This window comes from Mauremys mutica, chromosome 17 (assembly GCF_020497125.1).
Source record: "Mauremys mutica isolate MM-2020 ecotype Southern chromosome 17, ASM2049712v1, whole genome shotgun sequence".
Classification (NCBI taxonomy): Eukaryota; Metazoa; Chordata; order Testudines; family Geoemydidae; genus Mauremys; species Mauremys mutica.
The window spans coordinates 11163866-11180013 of record NC_059088.1 but is presented as its reverse complement, the minus strand read 5'-3'; the positions used below and the strand labels follow the sequence as shown (position 1 = coordinate 11180013).

The window sequence follows — 16148 nt, the reverse complement described above, 5'->3', positions numbered from 1 at the left end:
CCAGCAGAAAGAGGAGGGGGTGGAGGAGACACAGTGGGACAGATCGGGGGGATCTCAGGGGAACTGGGGTTGCTGGTGTGAGGCGGGGAATCCCAGCAAGGGGGGATATGAATGTGGGGGTGGATCCCAGCATAGGTCGATTCTGGGGGCAGATCCCAGCATAGGTCGATTCTGGGGGCAGGGCAGGTTGGGGATAGAGAGGATCCCAGAAAGGGGACCTGGGGGTGAGGATGGAGGGGGAGCCATAGCCAAGGGGGGCAGGAAGGGGTGAAGATCCCAAGGGAGAAGGGGCTGCACGGTGTGGGGTGAAGGGGCTTGGAGTAGAATTGGCTGAGGGTGCCTGGTGGGGGGTGGGGATCCCAGCACAGGGCTGATTGGGGGAGGGGCTGGAGGGCAGGGCTGGGGAGCCCGGGGGGGGATCCCAGAGGGGGCTGGGGGCCGGCGTGGAGGGGTTGGGGGGGTCACTCACTGCTGACATGGAGCCGGACGGTTCTGCGGGTGGAAGGTCCCCGTGGTGGCCTGTAGCTGACGGTGCAGATGAGCTCTTTGCCGTGGTCCCCCGGGCCGGGCATGAAGCTGAGCGCGGAGCTGTGGGCCCAGATGCCATTCTCCAGCGGGACTGAGACGTTCCGGGCTGTGTCGTTGAACGGCCCCGTCCAGGTGACTCGGGGAGGGGGCCCGGAGCAGCTCCCAGGGGCCGTGCAGGTCACAGTCACCGGCTCCCCGGCCAGTAGCGTCCCTGGCAGCCCCCGCGATGGCGAGATCTGGATCTCTGGCTCCTCTGTCAGCTCTGAGACACAGGGAGAGGGGAGAGAATCACTCAGGGAGATGAGACGTTTGCCCTTTAGCAGTGCGACCCCGATCCGCCCCAGGGTGGGGACTGGCTGGCTCAGGGTGTGCTGAGTTGTGTCATAAATATAGAGGGAAGAGTAACAACTCTTTGGTACGTCTACACTACGGGACTAAAACGAATTTGCCTAAACCGGTTTTGTAAAACAGATTGTATAAAATCGAGTGCGCGCGGCCACACTAAACACATTAAATCGGTGGTGTGCGTCCACGGTCCGAGGCTAGCATCGACTTCTGGAGCGTTGCACTGTGGGTAGCTATTCCGTAGCTATACCATAGTTCCCGCAGCCTCCCCCGCCCCTTGGAATTTCCGGGTTGAGATCCCAGTGCCTGATGGGGCAATGATCATTGTCGCGGGTGGTTCTGGGTAAATGTCGTCAGTCACTCCTTCCTCTGGGAAAGCAACGGCAGACAAGCATTTCGCGGCTTTTTTCCCTGGATTGCCCTGGCAGATGCCATAGCATGGCAATCATGGAGCCTGTTTTGCCTTTTGTGACTGTCACCGTATGTGTACTAGATGCCGCTGACAGAGGCGATTCAGCAGCGCTACACAGCAGCATGCTTTTGCTTTTGCATGACAGCAGAGATGGTTATCAGCCATACTGTACCATCTACCAATCCATAAATTGGTAATAAGATGATCGTGGCTACCAGACCTTTTGCACTGTTCCATTTGCTGCTGTCATAAGTGCCCCTGGCTGCTCTTAGCCAGGGGTGCAAAAGCCAAAATTGGGAATGACTCCCTGAGTTAATCCCTCCTTTTTGGTATCTAAAAATAGAATCAGTCCTGCCTAGAATATGGGCAAGTGTACTAGAGAACCACTGTATCAGAGAACCAGAGAGCACAGCTGCTCTGTGTCAGATCCTGCAGAAATTATGAGCTGTATGCTATTCACAGGGGGTGCTCCTGCAACAACCCCACCTGTTCATTCCATTCTTCCCCAGCCTTCCTGGGCTACCGTAGCATTGTCCCCCCACTTGTGTGATGAAGTAATAAAAAATGCAGGAATAAGACACAGTGACTTGTTAGTGAGATATGAGTGGAAGGCAGCCTCCAGCTGCTATGATAGTCCAGACAGGACAGTAAGGAGTGTTTAGGAGAGGAGCCCAGCATCCCTCTGCTAGTTCAGGGGCACTTGAATCTTTTCTTTACACATGAAGGGTGGGGGCTGATGGAGCTCAGCCCCCTGTTGCTATGACGATGATGGATATCAGCCATACTGTACCATCTACCAGGAAAAATTAGGACCAGGCACCCTTGATTGACCTGACAGATGCTAGTCAGCATGGTTACCAGTCCTTTTGCACTGCCCCATGTGCCAATAGGCTGATGACGAGGACGGGTACCAGTCGTATTGTACCATCAGCCAGCCATAGCGTGGGGGGAGCAAGGATGTTGGTGTTGAGTGCTGCACCATCGCGTCTATCTGCAGCATTCAGTAAAGATAGGGTGACATGTAAAAGAGTCAAGAGAGGATTGTTTTCCCTTTCACTTCTGGGGGTGGGTGGGGGGGTGCGTAAATTGCCGAGCTATGCCCTGACCCACCGCGGACACTGTTTTTGACCCTAGAAGCATTTGGAGCTCAGCCAAGAATGCAAATGCTTTTCAGAGACTGCAGGAACTGTGGGATAGCTTGAGTCCTCCAGTCCATGAGCGTCCATTTGATTCTTTGGCTTTCCGTTACGCTTGTCACGCAGCAGTGCGCTGAGTCCCTGCTATGGCGTCTATCTGGAGATATTTAAAAAATGATTTTGAATTTCGTCTTCTGTAACGGAGTGCTGATAGAACAGATTTGCCTGGGCCCTTACAGCGATCACGTCCGCATCGTCCATGCGGGAGCTCTTTCTTTATTTTCATTTTTAACTGCATCACCACCCGTGCTGATCGGAGCTCCACGCTGGGCAAACAGGAAATATTCAAAAGTTTGTGGGGCTTTTCCTGTCTACCTGGCCACTGCATCCGAGTTCAGATTGCTGTCCAGAGCGGTCAGTGGTGCACTGTGGGATACCGCCCGGAGGCCAATACCGTCGATCTGCGGCCACACTAACCCCAATCCGATATGTTAATACCGATATTAGCACTACTCCTCTCGTTAGGGAGGAGTACAGAAACCGGTTTAAAGAGCCCTTTATACCAATATAAAGGGCCTCTTAGTGTGGATGGGTGTGGCGTTAAATCGGTTTTACGCTCCTAAAACCGGTTTAAACGCCTAGTGTAGACCAGGCTTCTGTGTGCAGTAGCATCAAATCCCTCGTTGGCAGCTGTACTAAATCACCTTCCCTGTAAGGGATTCATCAGCTCAGATAACCTAGTTGGCACCTTACCAGAAGGACCAATGAGGAAAGAATCTGTGGGGGTGGGGGGATGATTTGTTTGTTGCTCTCTTTGTTGTTCCCTCTCTGGATGGAGGGAAGAGACCGAGCAGGTACAACATCTCCTGAAAATATACCTGGAAGAATAGATCTAAAACCACAGACATTGTAAGGAGGTGAGGAAAGGCGCTAGGTTATCTTGTGTTTTAGCTTGTGAATTTCCCTATGGTACAGATGTAGTTTGATTCCTGTTTTTGTAACTGTGAAGCTGAGCCAGAGGGGAATCCTCTGTGTTTGAAATCCTTTATTTACCCTGTGAAGTTACCTTCCAAACAGATTTTGCAGGTGTGATTCTATTTCTCTCTCTATATATATAAAATTCTTCTTTTAAGAACCTGATTGATTGTCAGTGTCCTGAAGAAAAAGAGTCTGGTCTGTGCTCACATTGCTAACCAATTGGTTGGTACATTAATCTCAGGCCTCCCCAGGAAAGGGGGTGAAGGGGCTTGGGGGGATATTTTGGGGGGACAGGGATTCCAAGTGACCCTTCCCTGTATTTTTGTATAAATCACGTGGTGGTGGCAGCAATACAGTCCAAGGACAAGGGAAGGAATTTGTGCCTTGGGGAAGTTTCTAACCTCAACTGGTAGAATATAAGCTTATGGGGTCTTTCAGGCAGGTCCCCACATCTGTACCCCAGAGTTCAGCGTGGGGGGAAACTCTCACTAGTGGTGACTGTGGCTGCTCTTACCTGGCACGGAGATAGTGAGCGCAGGGTCAGTACCATCGGAATTGGAGCGGTAAGTGTGTTCTAACAGGCCTTTCTCGAAGCTAAAGAAATATCTCCCGGCATCCGTCCGTCGGGCATCACTGATTTGCAGGGAGCAGTCGCCGCGCGCTGGATCCCCCGTCAGCCGGAACCGGCCCTGGGTCTCCTGCGACACCCCCAGGCTGGTGCCACTGGTGGCCACGGGAGTATCCTGGCCCACAGTAGCAGGCTCCTTGTACCAGGCTCCGTAGAGCTGGGCCGAGGGATTGTCGGTGACAGACGAGGCTGGGTACGTGAAGGTGCAGGGGACGAGAACGCAGAGACCCTCCTGCACCGACACCGACTGCGGCACCGTCAGGGTAAATCCAGGCTGCTGGGACAGGGACCCTGCAGGGGACGGGGAGGGATCGAAGTGGGGCCCATAGAGAGCAGAGACCCACCCCGAGCTCCCCCCAGACAGGGCCGGCTCCAGGCACCAGCCTGCCAAGCCCGGGAGGGGGCGGCACTCGGGGGTTTTTTTTGTTTGGTCTGGCGGCGTTGGGGGGAGGTGGGGCTTAGGAGGCAGGGTGCCCTGTTGGGGGGGCGGGGACTTGGGCGACGCGACGCTCGGGGGGGCGGGACTAGGGCGAAGCGACGCTGGGGGGGCGGGGACTTGGGCGACGCGACGCTCGGGGGGGCGGGACTAGGGCGAAGCGACGCTGGGGGGGCGGGGACTTGGGCGACGCGACGCTCGGGGGGGCGGGGACTTGGGCGACGCGACGCTCGGGGGGGCGGGGACTTGGGCGACCCGACGCTCGGGGGGGCGGGGACTTGGGCGGGGCGACGCTCAGGGGGGCGGGGACTTGGGCGGGGCGACGCTCGGGGGGGGGGGGACTTGGCCGACGCGACGTTCGGGGGGGCGGGGACTTGGGCGACGCGACGTTCGGGGGGGCGGGGACTTGGGCGGGGCGACGCTCGGGGGGGGGGGGAATTGGGCGAAGCGACGCTCGGGGGTCGGGGAATTGGGCGACGCGACGCTCAGGGGGGCGGGGACTTGGGCGGGGTGACGCTCGGGGGGCGGGACTTGGGCGGCACGACGCTCGGGGTAGGGACTGGGCGGGGCGACCCTCGGGGGGAGTGGCAAATGTGACGCTCGTGGGCGGGGCCTTGGGTGGCGTGACACTCGGAGGGGGGTGGCGCTCCTTGTTTTTGCTCTGCCAGTGCCCCTCACTCCCGACCTGCAGCCCCATCTGAGCCCAGCCCTGGGTCCTTGACCAATTCTCACTCCGTTTAGTTTCCATCCCTCCCTACATCAAGGCCCCTGCCCCCGCTCCCTGTCACTCAGCGACCCCTAGCACCGCACGGGGGCACTGCGCTCCCCTCCCCCTCTGGCCAGTCTCCCATTCAAGTCCTGGGACAGACCTGGCCCCGCTTAGCGCAGGTTCTGCCCTTCCCCCTGCCCTCGGGCTGCAGGTGCTGCTTACTTACCCCTCCAGAGCAGCGCGAGGATCAGGACCCTCAGCGTGGCTGCAGGGGGGGCCCTGAGGCGAGAGCTTCCTTTCCCCAGCATCACGGTGTGGCAGCAGGGCTCTGCCCATGGCTGGAGCGTTGGGCTGGGACAGACCTAGAGACAGAAGGGGGGTGGGAAGTGTGAGAGCAGAGGCTGTTTGGGGACACAGATCTGCCTGGGGGACCATCAGTGCTGCTGGGCTCTGCAGGGGGCTGATCTGGGGCTGCTGGCAGCGCAGTGACCTCCCCCTCCTCAGAAAATCCCAAATCACCAGATGATCCTGAGAGATCGTGGGCTAAAAAAATCCTTAAATTGGCAAAAAAAAACCCCTGAGATTTTCCTTTAAGAATCATGACAGCGGCCAGAAAATCCTGATCTGGTGATAGAAGATGGTCAGAAGACAGAACTGCTCAGTGCCTGCTTTGCTTCAGTGTAAAACAACATGTGAGCAGGCAACCAGTGAAGTTACCATGGACAACAAAGGGGAAAGGCTGCAAATCGGGATCAGTAAAGAACACGTCAGAGATGCTCCGGCCAATTTGAATGAATTCAGATCAGTGGGGCAGGAAGCTGTTCAACCCAGGGGGCTGAAGGAATTAGTTGAAGAAATCTTGGAGCCACTGGCAATAATATTTGCCAACTAATGGATGATAGGAGGGGTCCCAGAAGACGGGGGAAGGGCTAACAGAGGGGCCATCTTTAAAAGGGGGAAAAGGGAGGAGCCGGGGAACTATAGACCAGTCAGCCTGACCTCAACACCTGGAAAGCTACTAGAGCGATGTATAAAACCTTCAATTTGTGAGGCTGAAGGGGTGATCACCAGCATGGATTTACCAAGAACAAATCCTGCCAAACCAGCTTTGTTTCCTTCTTTGACGAGGTAACTGGTTGGGAGCTGGGGGAAAGCAGTGGACATAACATACCTGGACTTCAGCAAGGCTTTTGACACAGTCCCACATGACATTCTCATAAGGAAGCTGGAGACGACTTCTGACGGAACTCAGATGTGAAATTGCAGAACTACTAACTCTCATTTAAATCAGCTTTTGTACCAGATGACTGGAGGAGAGCGAATGTGACACCAATTTTTAAAAAAGGCTCCAGGGGTGATCCTGGCAGTTGAAGGCCAAGAAGCCTAACTTCAGTGATGGGCAAACTGGTTGAAATTAGAGTAAAGTGAAAATATAGCAAAGAATAGAATGTTCAGATGAATAGATTTGTTGGGGAAGACTCAATATGGTTTTTGTAAAGGGAAATCATGGTTCACCAAACTACTAGAATTTTTGGAGGGAGTCAACAGCATGTGGACAAGGGTGTCCCAGTCCATGTACTTAGATTTTCAGAAAGCCTTTGACAAGGTTCCTCCCAAAAGGCTCTTAAGCAAAGTGAACTGTCATGGGATAAGTGGGAAGATCCTCTCCTGGATCAGTGACTGGTTAAAAGATAGCAAACAAAGGACAGGAATAAATGGCTAATTTTCACAGTGGAGAGAGGTGAATAGTGGTGTCTCTCCTGGGTCTGTACTGGGAGCAGTGCTGTTCAACATGTTCATAAATGATCTGGAAAAAGGGGTAACCAGTGAAGTGGAACAATTTGCAGATGATACAAAATTTCTCAAGATAGTTAAGTTCAAAGCTGACTGCAAAGAGCTACAAAGGGATCTCACATAACTGGGTGACTGGGTAACAAAATGGCAGATGAAATTCAGTGTTAATAAATGCAAAGTGATGCACATTGAGAAACATAATCCCAACTAGACATATGAAGTGATGGGGTATAAATTAGCTGTTACCACTCAAGGAAGAGATATGAGAGTCACTATGGATAGTTCTCTGAAAACACCCACTCACTGTGCAGCGGGCATCAAAAGAATTTGTTGGGCATCATTAAGAAAGGGATAAATAATAAGACAGAAAATATCATATTGCCCCTATATAAATCCATGGCACACCCACATCTTGAATACTGCAGTTCTGGAGGCCCCATCTCAAATCGGAATTAGAAAAGATTCAGAAAAGGGCAACAAAATGATGATGGGTGTGGAACAGCTTTCAAAGAAGGAGAGATTAATAACACTGGGACTGTTCAGCTTGGAAAAGAGACGCCTAAGGGGGGCTATGATAGATGTCTGTAAAATCCTGACTAGTGTGGAGACAGTCAATACAGTAGTATGATTTACTCCTTCCCATAACACAGGAACTAGAAGTCCTCAAATGAAATGAATAGGCGGCAGGTTTAAAAGAAATGTAAGGATGTATTTCTTCACACAACGCACAGTGAACTCTGCAGACAGAGTGGGGCGCTAATGCTGCCCTCCCTGCCCCACAGCTGCATTCTCCCCTCCCCCGCTCCACCCTGCTCCTCCTGCAGCTAGGACTGTCCTCGTTGTCAGTGTTAAGGACCCTCCATCCTCTTCCTTCTTATGAGAATGGTGGGGACCATTCCCACCTTCTCCTCCTCATATGTGAATTGGGCCACTCACACCTTCCCCCCGTCTTTACCTGTTAAAATGGTACAGGCCTCTCACTGCTGCCTGCCCCTCCCCCATCCAGTGCAGTGAGATGGGCGGGTCTCAGCTTGGATCCCCCATGGCCCATGCACCATGCCCTGCCAGAGCAGGTTGGGTCGGGCCCCATTGCCCAGGGCTGGAGGGGAAGGGACCAGCCCTGAGAGCTCCAGACTCCATCCCTAACCCTGGGGGGCTGCCCTGCCCCTGTAGAGTATCTGCGACCCCAGGGGGTCTGTGCCCCACACCCCCCCACACTTTGCGCTGACTCCATGAGGCAATGGAGTGAGCACAGTTGGACTATGGGTGAGAAGTTTGCACGTATGTGCTCAACCTGGGGTATCTATAACTGTCCCCTCTGCAATACCTGTCCTCCCTGCCCCCAAAAACCACCCCCATGGGGAAGGAGAACCCCCAGCAGTTCCATTTCCCACCATCGCTCTGCTGCCCTCAGATGCTCTCGGGAAGGAGGCTGAGAGATGGGAGCTGGGGAACCCCCTGCTGTACGTGGCACCCGGAGCCGATACCTCAATGTGGTCCCCATGGTGGGGGACCCCTGGGGCGGGATCCTGCTCAGGTTGGAGGGACCACGGCAGAGCTGTGGGGGCAGGGAGCCCAGCGCTGGGATAGCAAGGGGCTGTGGGTCGGGATTGAGGGTCACCTCAGTCTCCACAGACCATCCAGCTCCCTCCCCCCATGTCCACTCACCCCTAGACCTGCAGAGGGGGGCTCAGCACCCAGTTCTCCAACCCTGCAGCCCAGGATACCCAGGGTTTGTGACTCGGAGCCTGGGGAAGCAACATGCGCAGGAACCTGAAAGCAGAAGTGGGTGTTGGCAGGGGCGGTTGGGGGGAGATGCTTTCTCAGAAACCCCAGAATCAGCATCTGCCAACTTCCCCTCCCTCTGGCTGGCACTGCCTGCGGCTTCCCTGCAAGAGGGGCAGGCTGCATATTGCTTGTGGGGCTGGCAATAGAATCCAGGAGTCCTGGCTCTGAGCCCTGCAAAACCCCCTCTCTCCTCCCAGAGCTGGGACAGAAATCGGAAGTCGTGATTCTCTGCCTCCACCCCCCACTGTAACCCAATAGACCCTGCTCCCCTCCCAGAGCTGGGATACAACCCAGGAGTCCTTCCTCCCAGCCCCCTACTGTAACCTGCCAGACCCCCCTAACCTTCAAGAGCCAGGGACAGAACCTAGTAGTGGTGGTGGGGGGGCTCCCAGCCCAGCCCCAGCATCGGCTTTATTTCTGCTGTCTCCAGTTACAAAACAATATTTTAACACTAGCAGTTTGCACCTCTTATCACACTGTACATGCTGCAGATCCTAATCACTTACCCAGAGCTGAGACGCGTTCGCCTCTGAGGTGGGACGGCTGCAAAGAGCTCACTGGCGCTGCTCAGAGAATTCTTCCTGTATCCTAAAATACTGAATTAACTTTTGGAAAAACAAAGAAATATGCACAGATCCATGTCAAAATCACTGTCAGTCATTTATTTAGGGAGTTTTGCTGACTCAGTAATAAAATAATGTTCAGTTCTCTCTATTCTTTCCTGGACCTGTACAGAATAGAAACACAAATAAGGGGCTTTGAACGTTCTTGTCTTTTGCTGTAGTTACTATTTTTTCCCATGGATGTTCCAGCCTGGGAGCACCCACAGAGTCGGCCCCTAAGCTTTTTCCAGCCTCCCGCTAGCTCCTAAGTCTGCTGGAAAAAGTGACAAACATACACGTATCCCTTCTCCCAGCAGACTGACTCACCCCGGAAGTGCAGGGGACAAATTAAGCCCCAGATGGGAAGGTGGGTAGGGAGGCAGTGGGGGCCAGGGGTGATAGGGGAACTGGATGGGGAGCTTGGAGAGGCAGTGGGAGCCATGGGTTATTGGGGGATGAGCCCGGGGCCAGAACCTACTGCTGCATGGCGAGGGTCCAGGGCCAGAGCCCACCATTGAGTGGCCAGGAGAAAGAGCCCAAAGCCCACAGGATGGGGCCCAGGGATGGACCCCGGGGCCTGGAGTTAGAGCCCCAAACCCCACAGCTGGAGCCCACCGCCCCAGGGCTGAAGACCGACCCCACCACCCCCGGGAAGGTGGGGAACTCACTGGCCCCCTGCTCCTCCAGTGTTTGTGTCTCCAGATGGAGCAGGGCCAAACCCCTGCTTGTGGGCCTGGGAGAGGGGCCTCTGCTTCCCCCCGCCCCGTTCAATCACCACCTGGGAGGCTGTGGCCACAGGAAAAGCCACATTTGAGAAACACGTCCCTAGAACGTCTTGCACAACCTGGGTCCAATGGCTGTAGATCTCGGTGCCATCAACGCAAGGAGAGAGATTGTCCCAGACACAGGCAGCTCCAACAGGCAGCCGGCTTCTGACCTCACCACGGGGTGGGGGGACTGGCTGTGGGAAGTGGGACTGGGACATGGGTATTTCCCCTCTGGGGTCTCTTAGCAGGGGAAACATCAGTAGATCAGAACCGGTCCATTGAGCGCAGATGTTTGTTTTCTGACTTCTGGTTCCTCAAATGCCTCCCAGGTCCCGGGTCACTGAGGATTCCCTAGTGATGAGAGCTGGGGCAGAGGGTCTCAGGAAAGGCAGCTGGATTCCAGGGGCCGCTGACTCCAGCCTTCGATTTAAGAGCTGAGATGCAGCTGAATCTGGGGTGGGGCACGGGGACTGTTTATACAGGGATCCCTCACCCGGTGCTGAGCTGCAGAAGTGTCTGGGAAAAACCTATAGCTAAAAGAAATGCAGAGCCCCCTAGATGCATTGAGGCCAGTCCTGATGGCCGGGCCCTCCCAAGTCCCCCACCCTGGCCCAGTCTCCCAGACAGACCCTGGCCCGCTCTGCCCCAGGCCAGTGGCACGTCAGCTCTGCCCCACTGTGTGTGGGTATCAGTGGCTGTGCTGGGAGGCTGGTTGCTAAGCAGATCTCGTACAACAGGAAGTTTCCAGTCAGTGAGTTTGCTCCATCTCCGGCCGATCGGTCCCTGTTCGGGGCACAGGGGTTAAGAGAGGCTCTGTAAGCGGTGTCAGGATTTGATCACCCCTGATGTAGACAGCCAGCTCTGTTTTATGGGCAGCATTCGAATTCCCAGATCACCAGAAAAGTGTATTTTTTACGATTTTGAATGCACGCAGGAGGCTGGGCTGCACATACCCAATTACATTGTTTCAGTGTCTTTAAAGCTGGAAAAGTCATGGGAATTTAAGGGCAGTGAGTGTCTTTCTATCTTTGTTAAGACCTTTCTTGGCAAAGAGTTCCGGGACTGCCCGTTTCTAGCACATCGGTCCAAAGGATACAATGCGAATGTCGTCGTTAGACAGTTACTGAAGGAAAAATCGTGTACACTGAGGCAGGTTTTCTAACCTGTTAATCATTCTCCTGCCTCCCCTCTGAGCCCTCCCCGATGGGTCAACGTCCTTCTGGAACTGCGGGCACCAGAACTGGACACCGGATCCCAGCAGCGGTCGCACCAGGGCCAGATCCAGAGGGAAAATCACCTCCCCGCTCTGACTGCAGAGCTCACAGTTGATGCACCCAGGACAGCCACAGCATCGCACCGGGAGCTCATGTGCAGCTACTTATCCAGCATCACCCCCGAATTGTTGTCAGAGTCCCTGCTGCCCAGAAGAGCATCCCCCATCCTGTGAGTCCGGCTGACACCCTGTGTTCCTAGTTGTACATGTTGACATTTAGCCCTATTGAAACACACATTGTTTGCTTGTGCCCAGTTTACCAAGCGACCCGCAGTGCTCTGCAGCAGTAACCTGGCCTCCTCATTATCTGCCACTCCCCCCATCTGTGTGTCATCTGCAAACTGGATCAGGGCTGATTTTATGTTGTCTTCCAGGTCGTTAAAAAAGGTGTTAACAAGCGTTGGGCCAAGGACAGTTCCCTGTGGGATCGCTCTGGTAACATGCACTCGCTGCTGATTCCCTGGTGCCAGTTACCTCTGGAGATCTAGCAGCTCGCCAGTTAGCCAGGCACGGCAGGGCCCTGAGCTCAGCCAGGGTTTCAAAAGCCCTATTGCAATACAAATAACACACACACATAGGGCCTTACAAGTCCTCCCCCCTGATTTTCACACTTGTGCTAAAATTAATGGTGGTGATGTAATATCCATCACCATCCATAGGGAGTTTCACTTGGCACCGCTTGACATTTTGATTAAAAAAACTAGAAGGATACGAAATTACCATGACCCATATTTAAAACTGGCTAATTGTTAGCAAGAATGAGTCCTGTGAGTCCGTGACAGCTGGGTGCTGCCCAGACACAGCAAGAGACAGGACTTGCCCCAGCTGGGATCAGGGCTGTCAGGGTTCCCTCCTCACTCTGAACTCTGGGGTACAGATGTGGGGACCCGCATGAAAGACCCCCGAAGCTTATTTCTACCAGCTTGGGTTAAAAATTTCCCCAAGGCACAAATCCTTCCTTGTCCTTGGACGGTATTGCTGCCACCACCAAGTGAGTTAAACAAAGATTCAGGAAAAGGACCACTTGGAGTTCCTGTTCCCCCAAAATATCCCCCCAAACCCCTTCACCCCCTTTCCTGGGGGGGGAGCTTGAGAATAATATACCAACCAAATGGGTAAACAAAGTGAGCACAGACCAGACCCCTGGGTTTTAGGACACTAAAAACCATTCAGGTTCTTAAAAGCAGAACTTTATTATAAAGAATAAAGTAAAAGAAGCACCTCTGTCAAATCAGGATGGAAGGTAATTTTACAGGGTAATAAGATTGAAAACACAGAGGATTCCCCTCTAGGCAAAACTGCAAAGTTACAAAAAACAGGAATAAACCTCCCTCCTTGCATAGGGAAAATTCACAAGCTAAAACAAAAGATAATCTAATGCATTTCCTTGCTATTACTTACAATTTTTGTAACCTTAGATGCTTATTTCAGTTAGGGTTTTAGGAGAGGTTTTTTTCCTTCCCTGGTCCCTCTGCACCCCGAGGGAACACACACAAAGAGCACAAACAAAACCTTCCTCCCACCCCAGATTTGAAAGTATTTTCCTTCCCCATTGGTCCTTCTGGTCAAGTGCCAACCAGGTTATTTAAGCTTCTTAACCCCTTAGAGGTAAAGGAGGGATTTTATGCTACCCGTTGCTGTATGTTTATGACAAGGGCCCTATCGTGCCAGGTGCTGCTCATACGCAGCGAGAAACAGGCCCTGCCCCAGCTGGAATTGAGGCTGAGTTATGCTCGGCCCTGCCCAGAAACCAGCTGCGATCGGGGCCCTTCCAGGGGAAAGGCAGACGTGAAAACTGATTATTTACTGGACTCAAATAAGTCATAGTGGTTATTGACTCTTTGTTGAAAAAGTAGCAGCGACAAAAATGACACATGAAAATCTATTTCAAGTAACAGCTTGTAAACAGGGGATTTCACAGTTGGATGCTTTTGGCTTTGGAGTGAACAAGTTACCTTTAATAGAACATTGTTATTAAGAAGTTATAATCACGTGGCACTGATTGACCTTGACAGATACCAGGACCCTGTTGTGCCAGGCGCTGTTTAGACACAGTGAGAGACCATCCCTGCCCCTAAGAGTTTATAATACAAATAGCCCAGGGCACCATTATTATCCTGATTTTTGGGGTAAGGAAACTGAGACTAGACAAATGTAGCAACTTCTCCCAACCTCACCCTACAGCATTTTTAGCAAAGCAGAGATTAGAACCCAGAGTATCCAGCCAGCAGCTTAGACACAAACCCATCCCTCCACTCCCACCAGCTGATACCCTTGAGGTTGAAAAATCCTGTCCATCTGTGAAACAAGTTGTTGAGGACTCAGGCAGGGTAGAAGAGAGACTCTCTGGGGCTGAGGGGTGAGAGGCTCTTTCCCCCGGGGGCAGTGGGGTTTGGGAGGGGGCAGGCTTTGAGACCCGGCTGCAGAGGACTCTGGGATACCTCCCCTCAATGCAGCGCTCCAGCATCTCCAAGGCCTAGTTGACTCCGCCCTGAGTCCAGGACAGAGCAGGGATTTGCACCCAGGTTTCCCACGTCGCAGGTCCAGCCCTGGGCCAACCCCTTCCCCCTTCCCTCCACACTGTGACCCCCCTGCACTGGATGGGCTGGAGACGCCCAGCCTGGGCCCATGGTGCGAGGGGGCTATTTGCGCCGGACCTCGGAATATTCCGTGCCTGGGGGCTCTGAAGGCTCCCCTCCTTTGCGCTGCAGCTTGGAGAACTCGACGGAGGCGTAGTGCAGCTCTTCCGGCTTCCCGGGGCCTAGCGGGCCCTGTGCTGCTGCAGCCCTGTCGTGGATGCCTTTGGTCCGGCGGGCGGCTGGAGTCTTGTGATGCTGAGTGAGAAGCAAGGCAGAGACACCAGGCAGAGACTTGCATCCACCCTGGTGAGAGGATTGCATGGGTTGCCCCAGGCCTCGTTTCCCCCACCCTCAGTGCAAATGCATTTCTGGCATCGGGCATGCACTAGCAAGAGGCATAAGATTGGGTGTGTTTCACACTCTGCATGCATAAGCCAATCCCATGCCAGCACCAGCTCGGTTAATGCATTCACTGCCTCACCTGCACAGGCCATGCATTAGCAACATGTGTGTGGGTATGTTCATTTCATGCACTACGAATGCAGGATTTCGTCTCATGCCTCTCATCGCAGAACAGGTTCAGGAAATCTATTTTCTGCATTTCATGCATCAAGCACTTGGGGCAGCACTGGCTAAGTTTAATGCATTCTCTACATTGCCTGCACTGGCCATGCATTAGCAATATGCAAGAGGTTGTGTACATTTTATGCACTGTGCATGCATGATTTGATGCCATGCATGTCGTGGTTGCATACACGATGCTGATGCGTTCGTTGCATTTTCTGCAAGATGCATATATTTGCAACAGACACTGTGCACCCTGCATGCATTGTCTGAGCACATGCACCTAATACCATAGCAGGCACTGCGGAAATGCATTTCTTGCCCAGCTGGTGCATTTGGGAGATGCCCAGGGATTGACAGAATTGCAGCCCCAATCTAGTCCCATGCACCTTGTGACTGCACATGAATGTATTCTCTGCATGTCCTCCCCTCTGAGCGAGACCCGAGGGATGAGGTGCATTTTCTGCATGCAGAAACCGATCCCAGGCAGTTAAGGGAGCCCAGGCTGGTGGCAGGGGTACATTTCTTGCACCGGGCACACATGGGGGGTCAGGTGCCCTGGTTAAAGCCTGGTTTATATTCATGCATTGGTTATGGGGGTGGGAAGGAGAAGAAGTGGAGGGGGCAGAGACAGGTGGGGTTGGACGGGCAGGTGGGCTTGGTCCCCTGCTGCCCCCCAGGTACATACCATGGGGATGCGGGTGACGGTACTGTAGATCACGTTGGCCTCGTTGGCTGTGTGCTCCACCTGGCTCCCGTTAGCCGTCTCCCCGGCCTCGGCACTGGGGGGTGCTGGCTTCCGGCCCCGCAGTCTGAAGGGAAACGTATCAGGACTGATGCATGAGCCTGGGGGGAGGGGCATAGAATAGCCCCTTGGGGAGGGAGAAAGGGGGGACACTGGTGTGGGAGGCTAGAGTTCAGGGGACTGGGATAGATCAGAGGAGGGGAGATCTTACTGGAATACCCAAGGGGCAATGGCTGGGATCTCAGTGGGATCTGGGAGGGTCAGTTGGGGATCACTGCTGGAGGCCTCAGACTTACTTGATCATATAGAGCCAGAGAAGTAAGATGCCAATGAGGACCACCAGCCCACAGGCGATCCCGATGCTCACCAGCATCTTCGAACCTGCAATAACAAAGAGCACGGGACATTGTTGGAAGAGAACCCCCCTGTCCCAGAGCTGGGGATAGAATCTAGAAGTCCTGGATCCCAGACCCAGCCCCCAACTCCCCTCCCTGAGTTGGGGACAGAATCCAGGAGACAAAGGTCTCACCTCTCTGCAGGGGGCTGAGGTCAAAGTGCAGGGCGGCGTAGCTCCCGTGGGGGTTGGATCTGAGGCAGAAGATCCGGAGGTCCGTGTCCCCGCTCCCACTCCAGGTCAGGGCAGAATCATAGAATATCAGGGTTTGAAGGGACCTCAGGAGGTATCTAGTCCAACCCCCTGCTCAAAGCAGGACCAATCCCCAACTAAATCATCCCAGCCAGGGCTTTGTCAAGCCTGACCTTAAAAACCTTTAAGGAGGGAGATTCCACCACCTCCCTAGGGAACCCATTCCAGTGCTTCACCACCCTCCAAGTGAAAAAGGTTATCCTAATATCCAACTTAAA

The 16148-nt window shown here is 53.9% G+C and overlaps 2 protein-coding genes across 2 annotated transcripts in view; both read right to left on the bottom strand.

The window, feature by feature from the left end:
• LOC123351985 (sialic acid-binding Ig-like lectin 13) overlaps positions 1-16148 on the bottom strand; it is a 216994-nt gene that overhangs the window by 166200 nt on the left and 34646 nt on the right. The gene's annotated exons all lie outside the window — the stretch shown is intronic.
• On the bottom strand, positions 462-5480 carry LOC123351571 (sialic acid-binding Ig-like lectin 12). Its single transcript, XM_044991009.1, has 3 exons — positions 5399-5480; positions 3914-4411; positions 462-790 (listed from the first exon to the last, which is right to left on the bottom strand). Exons 1-3 carry the CDS (start codon positions 5478-5480, stop codon positions 462-464), a joined length of 909 nt encoding a protein of 302 aa, XP_044846944.1.